Source organism: Amblyraja radiata, chromosome 38, assembly GCF_010909765.2.
Source record: "Amblyraja radiata isolate CabotCenter1 chromosome 38, sAmbRad1.1.pri, whole genome shotgun sequence".
Classification (NCBI taxonomy): Eukaryota; Metazoa; Chordata; class Chondrichthyes; order Rajiformes; family Rajidae; genus Amblyraja; species Amblyraja radiata.
This window is the reverse complement of record NC_045993.1, coordinates 6,925,899-6,940,614: the sequence shown is the minus strand read 5'-3', so window position 1 is coordinate 6,940,614 and position 14,716 is coordinate 6,925,899. Positions and strand designations below refer to the sequence as shown.

Here is a 14,716-nt window from a genome sequence, read left to right as displayed (position 1 = left end):
TGAACCTGGTTGTTGCAGTCTTCAGGCTCCTGTACCTTCTACCTGAAGGTAGCAGGGAGATGAGTGTGTGGCCAGGATGGTGTGGGTCTTTCATGATACTGCCAGCCTTTTTGAGGCAGCGACTGCGATAGATCCCCTCGATGGAAGGAAGGTCAGAGCCGATGATGGACTGGGCAGTGTTTACTACTTTTTGTAGTCTTTTCCTTTCCAGGGCGCTCAAATTGCCGAACCAAGCCACGATGCAACCGGTCAGCATGCTCTCGACTGTGCACCTGTAGAAGTTAGAGAGAGTCTTCCTTGACAATCCGACTCTCCGTAATCTTCTCAGGAAGTAGAGGCGCTGATGTGCTTTTTTGATGATTGCATTAGTGTTCTCGGACCAGGAAAGATCTTCAGAGATGTGCACGCCCAGGAATTTGAAGCTCTTGACCCTTTCAACCATCGACCCGTTGATATAAATGGGGCTGTGGGTCCCCCTCCTACTCCTTCCAAAGTCCACAATCAGTTCCTTGGTTTTGCTGGTGTTGAGGGCCAGGTTATTGCGCTGGCACCATATGGACAGTTGCTCGATCTCTCTTCTGTACTCTGACTCATCCCCATCAGTGATACGCCCCACAATAGTGGTGTCGTCAGCGAACTTGATGATGGAGTTCGCACTGTGGTTCGCTACGCAGTCATGGGTATAGAGTGAGTACAGCAGGGGGCTGAGCACGCAGCCTTGAGGTGCTCCCGTGCTGATTGTTATTGAGGCTGACACATTTCCACCAATACGAACAGACTGTGGTCTGTGGACGAGGAAGTCGAGGATCCAGTTGCAGAGGGATGCGCAGAGACCCAGTTCTGCGAGTTTGGTAACCAGTTTGGAGGGGATGATTGTGTTAAATGCCGAGCTGTAATCAATGAATAACAGCCTGACATATGAGTTTTTGTTGTCCAAGTGGTCCAGTGCGGAGTGGAGGGCCAGCGAGATCGCATCCACCGTTGATCTGTTGTGGCGGTACGCGAACTGCAGTGGGTCCAGGTTTTTGTCGATGTAGGAGTTGATTTGCTCCATGATCAACCTCTCAAAGCACTTCATCACCACCGGCGTTAGTGCCACTGGTCGATAGTCATTGAGGCATGTCACCTTACTCTTCTTGGGCACCGGTATAATTGATGCCCTTTTAAAGCAGGTGGGGACCTCAGACCTCAGAAGTGAGAGATTGAAAATGTCCGTAAAAACTCCCGCCAGTTGGTCCGCACAGGTTTTTAGAACACGGCCGGGTATACCATCAGGACCAGGTGCTTTTCGGGGGTTCACCCCTCTGAAGGATTTCCTGACATCGGCCTCTGTGACTGAGACTGAAATGCCATCGCAGCGAATGGGGGATCGGGAAGGCACATCAGTATTCTCCCTGTCAAAGCGTGCGTAAAATGCATTGAGCTCGTCAGGGAGTGATGTTACACCGGCATTCGAGCTGCCTCCTGGTTTTGCCTTGTAGGAGGTGATTGCATTCAGACCCTGCCACAGCTGCCGAACATCTGTCTCGTCCTCCAGTTTGGAGCAGAAGTCCCTTTTGGCCTTTCTGATGGCCTTACCAAGGTCGTATCTGGTCTTCATGTAGGCCACTGTATCATCGGAGGTGAATGCCCTGTGTCTGGACTTCAGGAGAGTGCGGATCTCAAAGTTCATCCAAGGTTTCTGATTGGGAAACACTCGGAAGGTTTTTGTAGGGATGCAGTCCTCCACACATTTCTTTATGAAGCCTGTAACGACTGTGGCGTATTCGTTCAAGTCCGTTGACGAGTCCTTGAACATTGCCCAGTCTACAGACTCCAAACAGTCCTGGAGTTGTTCTTCTGCCCCCCCCGACCAGCTCTGTGCTGTCCTCACTTCTGGGGGTGCGCTCTTTAATTGCTGCTTGTAGGCAGGAAGAAGCAGCACCGCGGTATGGTCGGATTTACCGAAGTGAGGGCGAGGGATAGAACGATAGGCATTCTTGATGGTGGTGTAGCAGTGTTCACACCAGATTGCAGAGAAGGTTACTAGATGTCACCTTCAGCTTCAGTCTGAATAGAAGCAAAGATACTTGGTCTGAAGAAGGGTCTCCACCCGAAACGTCACCTCATTCCTTTTCTCCTGAGATTCTGTCTGACCCACTGAGTTACTCCAGCTTTTTGCATCCAACTATCACAGAAGGTCCCGATCTGGAGAAATGGTCACAGCCAAAACATCATCTGCCTAAAGATAGGCACAGTAACTCAGCGGGCCAGACAGCATCTCTGGAGCGAAGGAAATAGGCAACGTTTCAGGCTGAAACCCTTCTTCAGACTCTTTTGTTTGATTTGTTTGTTTGTAATGTTTTGGGCCAGGCCTAAAAGTTCCAGATCTGAAATGTTATCTCTTCATTTCCTGGACACTACCTGATCCGCTAAGTTTCTCCAGCACTTTGTTTTTACTCAAGATTCCAGCATCTGCAGTCTCATGTGTTCTCTAGTTCCTTTTGGGGTTTTTTTTAAATATTAATATTCATCAGTCTGAAATATCTGCTAAAATATCTGACACTAATGTTTGGGACCACCAAGGTGCGGAGCATGCCAGATTATCTGAAATTCTTAAATCTTGCTCTTAATGCTGTGGCCACCTCACCTGACTGGCTGAGAAGTACAGGGCAGTTACTATTATTGCAGGGCGAGTTACACTTTAGACTTTAGAGATACAGCACGGAAACAGGCCCTACAGCCCACCGAGTCCTCGCTGACCAGCGATCACCCCGGACACTAGCACCATCCTGCACAGGAGGGATAATTTGCCATTTTTTTTACCAAAGCCAATTAACCTACAAACCTGCACCTTTGGAGTGTGGGAGAAAACCCACGTGGTCACGGGGAGAACGTAGAAACTCCGTACAGACAAGCAGCCGTAGTCAGGATCGAACCCGGGTCTCTGGCGCTGTAAGGAAGCAACTCTACCGCTGTGTCATTACGACACCTCTGGCATGACGCTCACAATACACTGGCACTGAGTCCAGGAGTTGTCGGTCACGGCAAACACAAAAAAGCATATTGGACTTAACATGGCATCAGTACAAGGGTCACAGTGTGCTGAAGCACAGATGGCAACACAGATTAAAGTACTCCAACAAATTCTGGGTGTGGTGCCACAATACACTGCAGATGCTGTCATGCAAAGGGTACAGAGAAGATTTACGAGGATGTTGCCAGGACTCGAGGGCCTGAGCTACAGGGAGAGGTTGAGTAGGCTGGGACTCCATTCCTTGGAGCATAGGAGGATGAGGGGTGATCTTAAAGAGGTGTATAAAATCGTGAGAGGAATAGATCGGGTAGACGCACAGAGTCTTTTGCCCAGAGTAGGTGAATGGAGGACCAGAGGACATAGGTTTATGGTGAAGGGGAAAAGATTTAATAGGAATCTGAGGGGTCACTTTTTCACACAAAAGCTGGTGGGTGTATGGAACAAGCTGCCGGAGGAGGTAGTTGAGGCAGGGACTATCCCAACATTTAAGAAACAGTTCGACAGGTACGTACATGGAGAGGACAGGTTTGGAGGGATATGGATCAAACACAGGCAGGTGGGACTAGTGTAGCTGGGACATGATGGCCGGTGTGGGCAAGTTGGGCTGAAGGGCCTTTTCCACGCTGTATTCCACGTCCATGACTCTGTGCTGGAATCTTGAGCAAGAAAGAAAGTGCTGGAGTTACTCAGCGGGTCAGACAGCATCTGTGGGGGGAAATAGACAGATGCTGGCTTATACCAAAGACAGACAAAAAGGGCTGAAATAACTCAGCGGGACAGGCAACCTCTCTGAAGAAAAAAAGATAGGTGACATTTCGGGTCTGAAGAAGGGTCCCGACCTGAAACGTCACCTATCCTTTTTCTCCAGAGATGCTGCCTGACCCGCTGAGTTACACCAGCGCATTGGGTCTATCTTTAGACTGATGATGTTTTGGGCGTGAACCTTTTTTCAGATATGGGTACAATATTTGATACAAATGAAATAGACGCACAGAACGTGAATACCTCTCTCGAGGCGCAGGTAGATAGTTCCTGAAAGTGGCATCACTGGTAGAGGGCAGCCAAAAATACATTGGTCGTCATCAGTCAGGTTATTGAGTGTAGAAATTGGGATGTTATGTTATAGTTGTGCAAAACGTTGGTGAAGCCGCATTTGTTACCACCAGGGGGCGCCGCACGATGGCTGCCTCGCCAACAATCTGTCTGTCTTTTCTTTGTTATTTTTAGTGTGTTTTAAAAGTTTGTGTTAAGGTTCTCTGGTTTGTTTTATGTGTGTGGGGGTGGGGGAGGGGAAACGTTTTTTTCCATTCTCCTACCTTGGCGGAGATGCGATTGTTTTCCGGATGGTATCTCCGGTCGCTCTGCGGCCTACCATCATGGAGCTGGCGGCCTTGCTCGAGACTGACTTTGAGCCCCACCGCGGGGCCGTGGACTTACCATCGGAGCCTGCAATCCCTTGCCTGGGATCGACGCTCCAACGGATTTCACCATCGAGGAGCTCGCAGTCTCTGGTGGAGACCAATGTTGGGAAGCTCCAAACAACGCTGAAGATTTCGACCAGCCCCGACCCGGGGTCCGATCGCCTGGCGCGGAGGAGCTGAGATTCCCCCCCCGATGCAGAAGCTTGATTACCCCGACCGCCGGCTACGGGAGCCAGGATTGTCCCGTCAACAGAAGGCTCGAGGCCCTCGACCACGGGAGAACAAAGAAGGGAAGAGATTGAACTTTTTTTCGCCTTCCATCACAGTGAGGAATGTGGAGGAGTCACTGTGGTGGATGCTTCTGTTAAAATGTATTTGGTGTGTTCCGTTGCTTTTTATTGGTATGACTATATGGCAAATAAAATTCTTGTATGTAAAACACACTTGGCTAATAAAGTATGAGTATGATTATGATTATGGTAACCCTGCTATAGGGGGTCACTTGCCCCCCTGCAGGAACTATACATCAGGAGGTGCAACTCCAGAGCCAACAATATCATGGGAGACCCCTTCCACCCCTGCAACGGACTGTTCCAGCTGCTACGGTCAGGCAAACGCCTTCGTTGCCATGCGGTGAGAACAGAGAGGTTGAGAAGGAGTTTCTTCCCAGAGGCCATTCGGACTGTAAATGCCTGTCTCACCAGGGACTAACTCTACTGAACGTTTTTCCTTCCATTATTTATTATGTAAAGGTATGTGTGTGTTATGATTGTGTTTATAGTTTGTTTGGTTTGTTTGTCTTTTTGCACAAAGTCCGCGAGCATCGCCACTTTTCATTTCACTGCACATCTCGTATGTGTATGTGACGAATAAACTTGACTTGACTTGACTTGACTATAGAGAGAATGTCGTTAAGCTGGAGAGAGTGCAGAGAAGATGATGTGGATTTTGCCAGGACTTGAGGGAGAGGTTGGGCAGGGTGGGACTTTATTCTTAGGATCTTATAGAGGTGTATAAGAGAATAGATGAAGGGAATGGATAGGGTGAATGCAATAGTCTTTTACTCACAGTGGGCGAATGGAGAACCAGAGGTCGTAGGTTTAAAGTGTGTGGGGGGGGGGGGGTGATTGAATAGGAATCTGAGGGGTAACTTTTTCCACACAAAGGAATGAGCTGCCAGACAGAAGGCACCCAAGGTCAGGATCAAACCCAGCTGCTCCACCCACTGCGCCACAGTGAGACAACTGCAAATTGCACGAGCGTGAATTTTATCCCATACATCAATTTTTTTGGGGCAGTGATCAGTCAACTCTGGCAGATGGCGTGAAGGATACCGAACGCATGGACCGCAGCGGTGGAGGAGCGGCAGGGGACACCACGACCACGCTTGGCCAGGCCGACCCCCACGCCAGGACAACAGCCTTCATGGACAGATCAAGACCCCTGCGCTTACAACTGGGACTTGAAAATGGCGCCAAACTGGCGACTCCGTACACTGTCTCAGTGTACCGCTGCTGCTCACTTGCACTGTGTCCGAGATGCTGATCTAAGATGTATCTCAATGCTTGTGTATGGTGATACTTGTACTGCTACCTTCAGGTAGAAGGTACAGGAGCCTGAAGACCGCAATGACCAGGTTCAGGAATAGCTACTTCCCCACAGCCATCAGGCCATTAAACTTGGCTCGGACAAAACTATGAACATTAATAGCCCATAATCTGTTATTTGCACTTTATTATATGAATCAGTTTATTTATTCATGTGTGTATATATTTATACAATGGTATATGGACACACTGATCTGTTCTGTAGTCAATGCCTACTATGTTCTGTTGTGCTGAAGCAAAGCAAGAATTTCATTGTCCTATCAGGGACACTTTACAATAAACTCTCTTGACTTGACTTCAGAACAAGGGGTCACAGTTTAAGGATAAGGGGGAAATCATACAGGACCGAGATGAGGAAAACATTTTTCACACAGAGAGTGGTGAATCTCTGGAATTCTCTGCCACAGAAGGTAGTTGAGGCCAGTTCATTGGCTATATTTAAGAGGGAGTTAGATGTGGCCCTTGTGGCTAAAGGGATCAGGGGGTATGGAGAGACGGCAGGTACAGGATACGGCGCAGAGGGAGAACAAAGAGGGAAGAGACAGAGATTTTAAGATTTTGCCTTCCACCACAGTGAGGAGGTGTTTGGTGAACTCACTGTGGTGGATGTTAAATTTGTGTTGATTGTGTGTTTTTGTCATTGTTTAATATATGTATGACTGCAGGGAAACAAAATTTCGTTCAGACCGAAAGGTCTGAATGACAAATAAATTCAATTCAAATTCAACTGGATGATCAGCCATGATGATATTGAATGGCAGTGCAGGCTCGAAGGGCCGAATGGTCTACTCCTGCACCTATTGTCTATGTTTCTATGACTTGACTACTGAACTGTGTACAAAAATTAATTTCCACTGGTCCTTTATTAGTGACAAGTAAAGTGCCAATTCTGTAAGGGAGAATGTATGTTACTCAAACTGCCGTAACGTGTACTAATAAATCACAACATAGCTGCTTGCACATGTAATGCTTTATTTTCCATGCACCTTTGTTCAAAAATAGTAAGAATTTTATTATTAAAGGGGTCAAGTAACAGGTAACACAAAGTAATGCAAGCCCGTCTGGTGAATAATTACTTGTTGGTAGTTGACAGCTGTTCACATTAACTGTGTAAAAAAACCCTGGGTGATAAATTACATACTGTTCTCTGAGCTTAGGAGAGAGAATTGCATTCACATAACAGCTAACTGGACGAGCATCTGTACTCACACACATGCGCGCACGCACGCACGCACGCAATCGCCGATACAGGCATACCATACACACGAACACACACTGACAACTACAGCATACATCTACACAATATTCAACAATACTTTAACTCTATGATCGCGTTAAGGGCCTGTCCCACTCACGGGATTTTTTTTTCGGCGACCGACTTGTCATAGTCGCAGCAGGTCGGCGAGAATTCTCAAAATGTTGAAAATCCAGCGGCGACCAGAAAAAGGTACGACTCTTAAGAATTTCGCCGTCCTACTATGACAGATGCTGGCAAATGGCCGAAAAAAGCCCAGCGGAAGTGAGACAGGCCCCTTAACACTATTTGTGGCAAGTAATAAAATTCAGCCCCCTCCCTGGATAAGTCGTAATCAGCCAGTTTTACCAATGTAGAATAAGTGCTTTCTGATCGAAGGTGGACACAAAATGCTGGAGCAACTCGGCGGGACAGGCAGCGTCTCTGGGGAGAAGGAACGGGTGACGTTTCGGGTCGAGACCCTTCTTCGGACCGAGGAGTCTCGACACGGAACGTCACCCATTCCATCTCGCCAGCGATGCTGCCTGCCCTGCCCGAGTTGCTCCAGCATTTTGTGCCTACGATTTAAACCAGCATCCGACACAAGTACTTTCTAATCTGCCAAGGAAATGAAGTCAAACATGACCCTGACCAAGTCAACGAGACCTGGTGCCACAGCCGTCCAAGTCATAAGTGCTGGCTCTCTCTCTCCTCTTTCCCGTTAGGATGGGCGGGAGAGGAGAGAGCTCTCCCAACTGCCCCGCTACAGTGGGAAGATCTTAAGCTGCCACATTGGAGGGGAGTCTCCCCCTCCCTGGGAAGAATCCACGTCTAAGTTCCAGTCCCGTCTGTGCTTGATAATCTAGCATTCATCAGCACTTTGCCACTCCCTGAGGTAGCCCTTTGCTTCAGGGCAGTGGCTCTGCTCCTGGTCTCCCACCACCCTTGTTATCCATGCGCGAATGCTTTAGTTTAGTTTAGAGACACAGCGCGGAAACAGGCCCACTGGGCCCGCTCCTCTCAGCGATCCCCGCACATTAACACCATCCTACACCCACTAGGGACAATTTACACTTATACCAAGCCAATTAACCTACAAACCTGTACGTCTTTGGAGTGTGGGAGGAAACCGAAGATCTCGAAGATCTCGAATGGTGCGAATCGCCCACTTTGGACCACTCTGGATCCAAGAGCGGAGATCGAGAACCCAGTTCAGATTGTACAGTGCCGAGATCCACCGTGATGCAAATGTCGGAGAACCACAACCAAGTGTAGCCTGCTTACAGTACAGGTATGGAGAGGTATCTGACTGCATTAAACTCCACGGTAGACAAAAATGCTGGAGAAACTCAGCGGGCGAGGCAGCATCTATGGAGCGAAGGAATAGGTGACGTTTCGGGTCGAGACCCGAAACGTCACCTATTCCTTCGCTCCATAGATGCTGCCTCGCCCGCTGAGTTTCTCCAGCATTTTTGTCTACCTTCGATTTTTCCAGCATCTGCAGTTCTATCTTCATCATTAAACTCCACAATCACACCAGCTGCAGAGCGTGTGGAAATCTGGCACTCCTCTGAATAGAAAGATAGCAGCATCGACTGTACGTGATCTAGAACCATGCACCTACTGGAGCGAGATAGAGATCTAGAACCACGTACTGGTCGCAACAAATGAAGGCCCTGAACTGTTGCGCTGACTTTACAGCAAAGAGATTTAGCACCGTTTCTGACGGCTCAGCTTTTAGTGATCCAGAAGCACACGGTGACTTTACACACTTCTCCGTACGCCGACCATTTAGCAAGAGTCTCACTAAAGCCTTGATCTGACATACACAGAGATCCCGCACCGCCCACCAACCGCACGGCACGAAGACCAAGACCTCCGTGGTGCCAGCATCGTTCAAAGATTCACACCCACAACGTAGAGGTCAAGAATCCGATGGGTGACTGTGGGGGCCTCAAGTAGGCCACGACCACGGGGTGAACAAGAGGAAGAGGACTGGACTTTGCTGCCTTCACTCACAGTGGGAACCATTGTAGGGGGGGGATGTTTTTATGCTTAATGTTAAATTCTTCTTTAATGTTGTGTTTTTGTATTCTATTCTTATTAGTGTGCTGCAAATGGCAAGTCAAATTTCACTGCCCTAATTGGTGTATGTGGCAATAAATGTCCTTTGTCCTTGGTCCTAGAAGAGATCTCGGAGGTTATTATCAATGGGAAAGAGAATTAGTGTCCAGGAAAGGTTACATAGATTGCAGGTCTGGTAGTCCAACTTTACAGGTGGGCAAGTTAATGGAATCGATATATACCAAAGTCTCTGAAAACGGTGGATAGGGTGGTTATGAATGCTCCTAGTCAATGAAGGCTAGAGAGTGGGTAGCCACAAAATGCTGGAGTAACTCATCGGGTGAGGCAGCAGCTCTGGAGAGAAGGACTGGGCGACGTTTCGGGTCGAGACTCGCCGCTGGGGAAGTGTGGGAGGGACAGGGACCCCGAGGACATTTTAGAAGGGCTCTTGGGCCGAGTGATGGAAGGTGTGGCTGGGCAGCTTCGTTGAATGGGCTGTAAATGGATGGACTGGATGCAATGTATGGAGAGGCGTGAAAACTGCACCAGGCATCCAATGTGTTTTTAATGAACCGTGGGAAAGCCCACGCGGTCACAGGGAGAGCGTACAAACTCCGTACTGACAGCACCCGTGGTCAGGGTTGAACCGGGGTATCTGGCATGGGTGAGTCTGGAAGCCAAGTGTGGGGCATGGAGGTTTAGAGCTCACTTGACTGTGTCGTGGAGATGAAAGATGCACAGAGTGGTGTCTTATCCGCTACTCACCAACTGCTCAGGATACAGATGTCTACTTTGCATTGACTACTTTGCTCACCTCTTCAAGCCTGCCCCCTGCTCCTCTCCGAAGGTACCAGACACAAAATGCTGGAGTAACTCAGCGGGTGAGGCAGCATCCCAGGAGGAGAGGGACGAGTCTCGACCCGAAACGTCGCCCACTCCTTCTCTCCCGAGATGCCGCCTCACCTGCTGAGTGGCTCCACCATTTTGCGTCTACCTTCGATTCAAACCAGCACCTGCAGTTCTTCCTTGCACATCCCGTTCCTCTTTCCATGGGCGACCCCAGAATCTCTTCTCCTGCCTAGTTGTGCGTTCCAGCAACTAATTGTTGAACTAAATAGCGCTTCATTGGAGTTTCGCAATCCCTTGCCATGGGATGCCACGAGCAGACATTCCACGGACTCATCACCCCCTTCCCTTCTCACCTGGGTCACCCTTGCCTGTACCTCTCCACCCCCCCTCCCCCCTCCCTCCCAGCCCCTTAAACCCCAACATTTGACAAGTTTTACTTCCCTTCGGGAACTCACTCTCGTTGAGCCGAGGAGAATATATAAATGTTTTTTTTCCTCTTCCCTCGGTGAACTTCCGCGTCCAAGACGCGCACGTTAATTTCCAGTGGTTCGCGGCGGAAGCGAAACGTTGAGCGAGTCGGCCGCCCGTTCCCACGGGGAGATGCCGTGTACGGCAACGGCGTCCGTGTCGGATGGACACGTGCGGCTGGGTAGAGAGGGAAGAAGACCCTGCTGGCCGGGGCGCTCGGTTCCGAACGCAACCCTATCGACCGCTGAACTCCCCCAACCCAGGCCGACTCCCGTGGCTGGAGGCGTCTCCTAAGTTTTTGTTATAGTTTTTTGAAATAGAAAAGCCCTTAAAGTGTCCAAAAACCGCGGGAGTTACTTCAAAACCGCCTTGCAGCTTTGCTCTTGTGACAAGTCGTCCATTTCAATCACTTCCTCCTGCTCCTCCTCCTCCTCCTCTTCCTCCTCCTCCTCCGACAGCAGCACCGACCTCTCCAAGCCCCCCTCCTCCGTCTCAACCTTCAGGTAGCCATTTTGCCCCACCCCCTCGCTGGCGTTCCCGTCGAGAGGGAAGGAGACGCCGTCGGCGCCGATGTAGGCGCACTCCGAGTAGTCCGTGCGGCTGAGCTGCCTGTCCAGCAGCGCCTGCCTGATGTACATCAGCGGGATGGGCAGACAGGCCATCACAATCAGGAGTATCATCATGGCAAGTGCCCAGTCCGGATACTCCAGCAACACCTCCTCCGCCTGAGAACACAAACAGTTGAAAAGGCGTTAAGACAATAGATAATAGACAATAGGTGCACGAGTAGGCCATTCGGCCCCTCGAGCCAGCACCGCCATTCAATGTCATCATGGCTGATCATCCACAATCAGTACCCCGTTCCTGCCTTCTCCCCATATCCCCTGACTCCGCTATTTTTAAGAGCCCTATCTAGCTCTCTCTTGAAAGTATCCAGAGAACCCGCCTCCACCGCCCTCCGAGGCAGAGAATTCCACAGACTCACAACTAGAGTATTTGTTCTAAATGGCTTACCCCTTATTCTTAAACTGTGGTTAAAAATTCTTAAAAAGTGTTAACAAAAAGTAAAGCTGCAGATATTCAAATAGGAGGATGGCATGGTGGCACACTGTCTGAAGAAGGGTCTCGACACGAAACGTCACCCATTCCTTCTCTCCAGAGATGCTGCCTGTCCCGCTGAGTTACTCCAGCTTTTTGTGTCTATCTTCTGTGTTAATATGTGCCTTGGTCCCTGAAATAATTCAGTGGAACCATCAATAAACGCAACTGGCAAATTTCACGCATATGATAAAGAATAATAATTTCATAAGTGATAGGAGCAGAATTAGGCCATTTGGCCCATCAAGTCTACTCCGCCATTCAATCGTGGCTGATCTATCTCTCCCTCCTAACCCCATTCTCCCCATAACCCCTGACACCCGTACTAATCAAGAATCCGTCTATCTCTGCCTTAGAAATATCCACTGACTTGGCCTCCACAGCCTTCTGTGGCAAAGAATTCCACAGATTCACCACCCTCTGACTAAAGAAATTCCTCCTCATCTCCTTCCAAACATCCTTTAATTCTGGGGCTATGACCCCTGGTCCTGTACTCTCCCACTAGTGGAAACACCCTCTCCACACCCACTCCATCCAAGCCTTTCACTATTCGCTAAGTTTCAATGAGGTCGCCCTCATTCTTCTAAACTCCAGCGAGTACAGGCCCAGTGCCGTCAAACGCTCATCATATGTTAACCCACTCATTCCTGGGATCATTCTCGTAATATGGTCGTATATCTCCAGATAATGGTAGTATATCCAGAGTTCTCTCCAGAGATGCTGCCTGAACCGCTGAGTTACTCCAGCATTTTGTGTCTACCTTTTGATTTAAACCAGCATGTGCAGTTCTTTCCAACACAATGGTAGTATATCTTCAGGTAATAATAATAATAATAATACATTTTATTTATGGGTGCCTTTCAAGAGTCTCAAGGACACCTTACAAAAATTTAGCAGGTAGAGGAAAAACATGTAAGGGGAATGAAATAAATAGTAGAGACATGACTAGTACACAAAGTAAAGACAGAATTCAATACAAAACACAATATGAGGCAATTAATGCACAGATGAAAAGGGAGGGGGACGTGGGGCTAAGGATAGGCAGAGGTGAAGAGATGGGTCTTGAGGTGGGACTGGAAGATGGTGAGGGACACGGAATTGCGGATCAGTTGGGGGAGGGAGTTCCAGAGCCTGGGAGCTGCCCTGGAGAAGGCTCTGTCCCCAAAACTGCGGAGGATGGACTTGTGGATGGAGAGGAGACCGGCTGATGTGGATCTGAGGGACCGTGGAGTTTAATGCCGTCAGATACCTCTCCACACCTGTACTTGTACTTGGTAGGGGGAGAGGAGGTCAGTGAGATATGGGGGGGCCAGATGGTGGAGGGCTTTGTAGGTGAGGATCAGGATTTTGTAGGTGATCCGGTGGGAGATGGGAAGCCAGTGAAGTTGTTTGAGGACTGGAGTGATGTGATGCCAGGATTTGGTATGGGTGATGAGTCGGGCGGCTGCGTTCTGGACCAGTTGGAGTCGGTTGATGTAGGTGGAGCTGATGCCAAGGAGAAGTGAGTTGCAATAGTCCAGTCGGGAGGAGATGAAGGCATGGATGAGTCTTTCAGCAGCGGGAGGTGTGAGAGAGGGTCTGAGTATGGTAATGGTAGTAATGGTAATGGTAATGGTAGTATATCTCCAGATGATTAGGCAAGCAGTGAGTGAATGTGTTATCGGGATAATCTCACCTTGGTCTGATTCCACGCTCGATACGTTGGGTGGTTGATACACATGCGGATCAGGCTGGCGAGGAGTAACGCCACCATGATGATGGGACAGACAAACTTCCACATGTACTTGTAGAGAAAGAACGGCCGGCGCCCAATCATTTCCTGGATGTCATCGAAGAACCTACAATGAGAAGAGCTTGAGTTACAGCCGACTCACCACCTCCCCATGTCGGCAATGTCTCACGAAGGTCCCCTCCCATCCCCATCACTGGCACACAGGCCAGAAGATGCCCACTGAGAGCGCCTGGTCGCTGGAATACCACCGGCGTTCTGGAACAAAACTCAGGCCACACGCAAATGAACCACAGCCAAGTCCAACAACGGGTCTTTAGACCAGTTACCCTGATCCTACACACCTGCCCTGTATAAACCCTGGTTCGAAGGGGGGAGGGGGGAAGAGGGGAGGGGGAAGAGGGGAAGGGGGGAAGGGAAGGAGGGGAGGTGAAGAGGGAAGGGGTTCCCTTTTCCTCTTTTCCGTTTTTCCTTCCTCTTTTCTTTTTCTTTTCCTTTTCTTTTGCCCTTTTTTCTTCAGTTGTATCTCCGTGGGGAGGAAGCTCCTGATCTCAAAGCCGATTATCCCAATAACACATTCACTATTCACATCCCACCCGCCATCACTGACTAGATTCAAGGGATTATGTTTCATTAAAGTTCATATTGTACTCATGGTTCATATGGAATTCACTGGATGTTTTCAAGAGAGAGTTAGATGCAGCTCTTAGGGCTAATGGAATCAAGGGATATGGGGAGAAAGCAGTAACGGGATGATTTTGGATGATCAGCCATGATCATATTGAATGGCTCAACAGCCCCTGTCCCAGTGAGACTCTGACTTCATCATTTACGTTTAATGGGTTCAAAGGAAATCGTATAATATTGAGACAAAAATAATTAAAAGGCCACGAAAGCATCAGTTCGAATAACATCCACAGTCCAGAAAATCTGACCCATTGCCGGATTTGGGGAGTTTTAAAAGGTTGTGAGGGCAGGAGGTTTGGGAAAGGCATCAAAGAATGAGAGAGGAGCAAGCGTTTACCTGTCGACTCCGTAGAACCAGGCGACTGCCACCAACTCGAACAGAACGACAATAATCAGAGGCATCGTCGCAGCGTAATCGTCGAACATGCAGACAAAGTAGTTTCCCGAGCGCTGTGTGAAGATCAGGCCCGTGATGAAGCCCAGGGAACAGCACAACACTGGAATGAAAGGACCGGCACGGAGTGAGACTGTGCGGGATGTGGG

General features: G+C 49.1%; 1 protein-coding gene across 1 annotated transcript; it reads right to left on the bottom strand.

Annotated features, from left to right (window-relative positions):
- Positions 1-10,966: 10,966 nt before the first annotated feature.
- Positions 10,967-14,701, bottom strand: LOC116966740 (sodium-dependent neutral amino acid transporter B(0)AT2-like). Its single transcript, XM_033013036.1, has 3 exons — positions 14,511-14,701; positions 13,433-13,595; positions 10,967-11,384 (listed from the first exon to the last, which is right to left on the bottom strand). The coding sequence occupies exons 1-3, from the start codon at positions 14,597-14,599 to the stop codon at positions 11,013-11,015; spliced, it is 624 nt and encodes a 207-aa protein (XP_032868927.1). The 5' UTR covers positions 14,600-14,701; the 3' UTR covers positions 10,967-11,012.
- Between the last annotated feature and the right edge of the window lie 15 nt (positions 14,702-14,716).

Excerpts from the sequence above, each read along its gene's own strand:
- LOC116966740 (XM_033013036.1), bottom strand. The coding sequence starts at position 14,599 with ATGTTCGACGATTACGCTGCGACGATGCCTCTGATTATTGTCGTTCTG. Across the intron at positions 13,596-14,510 it reads TGGTTCTACGGAGTCGACAG|GTTCTTCGATGACATCCAGG; the intron begins GTAAACGCTTGC and ends TTCTCATTGTAG. Across the intron at positions 11,385-13,432 it reads GAGCGTGGAATCAGACCAAG|GCGGAGGAGGTGTTGCTGGA; the intron begins GTGAGATTATCC and ends TTGTGTTCTCAG.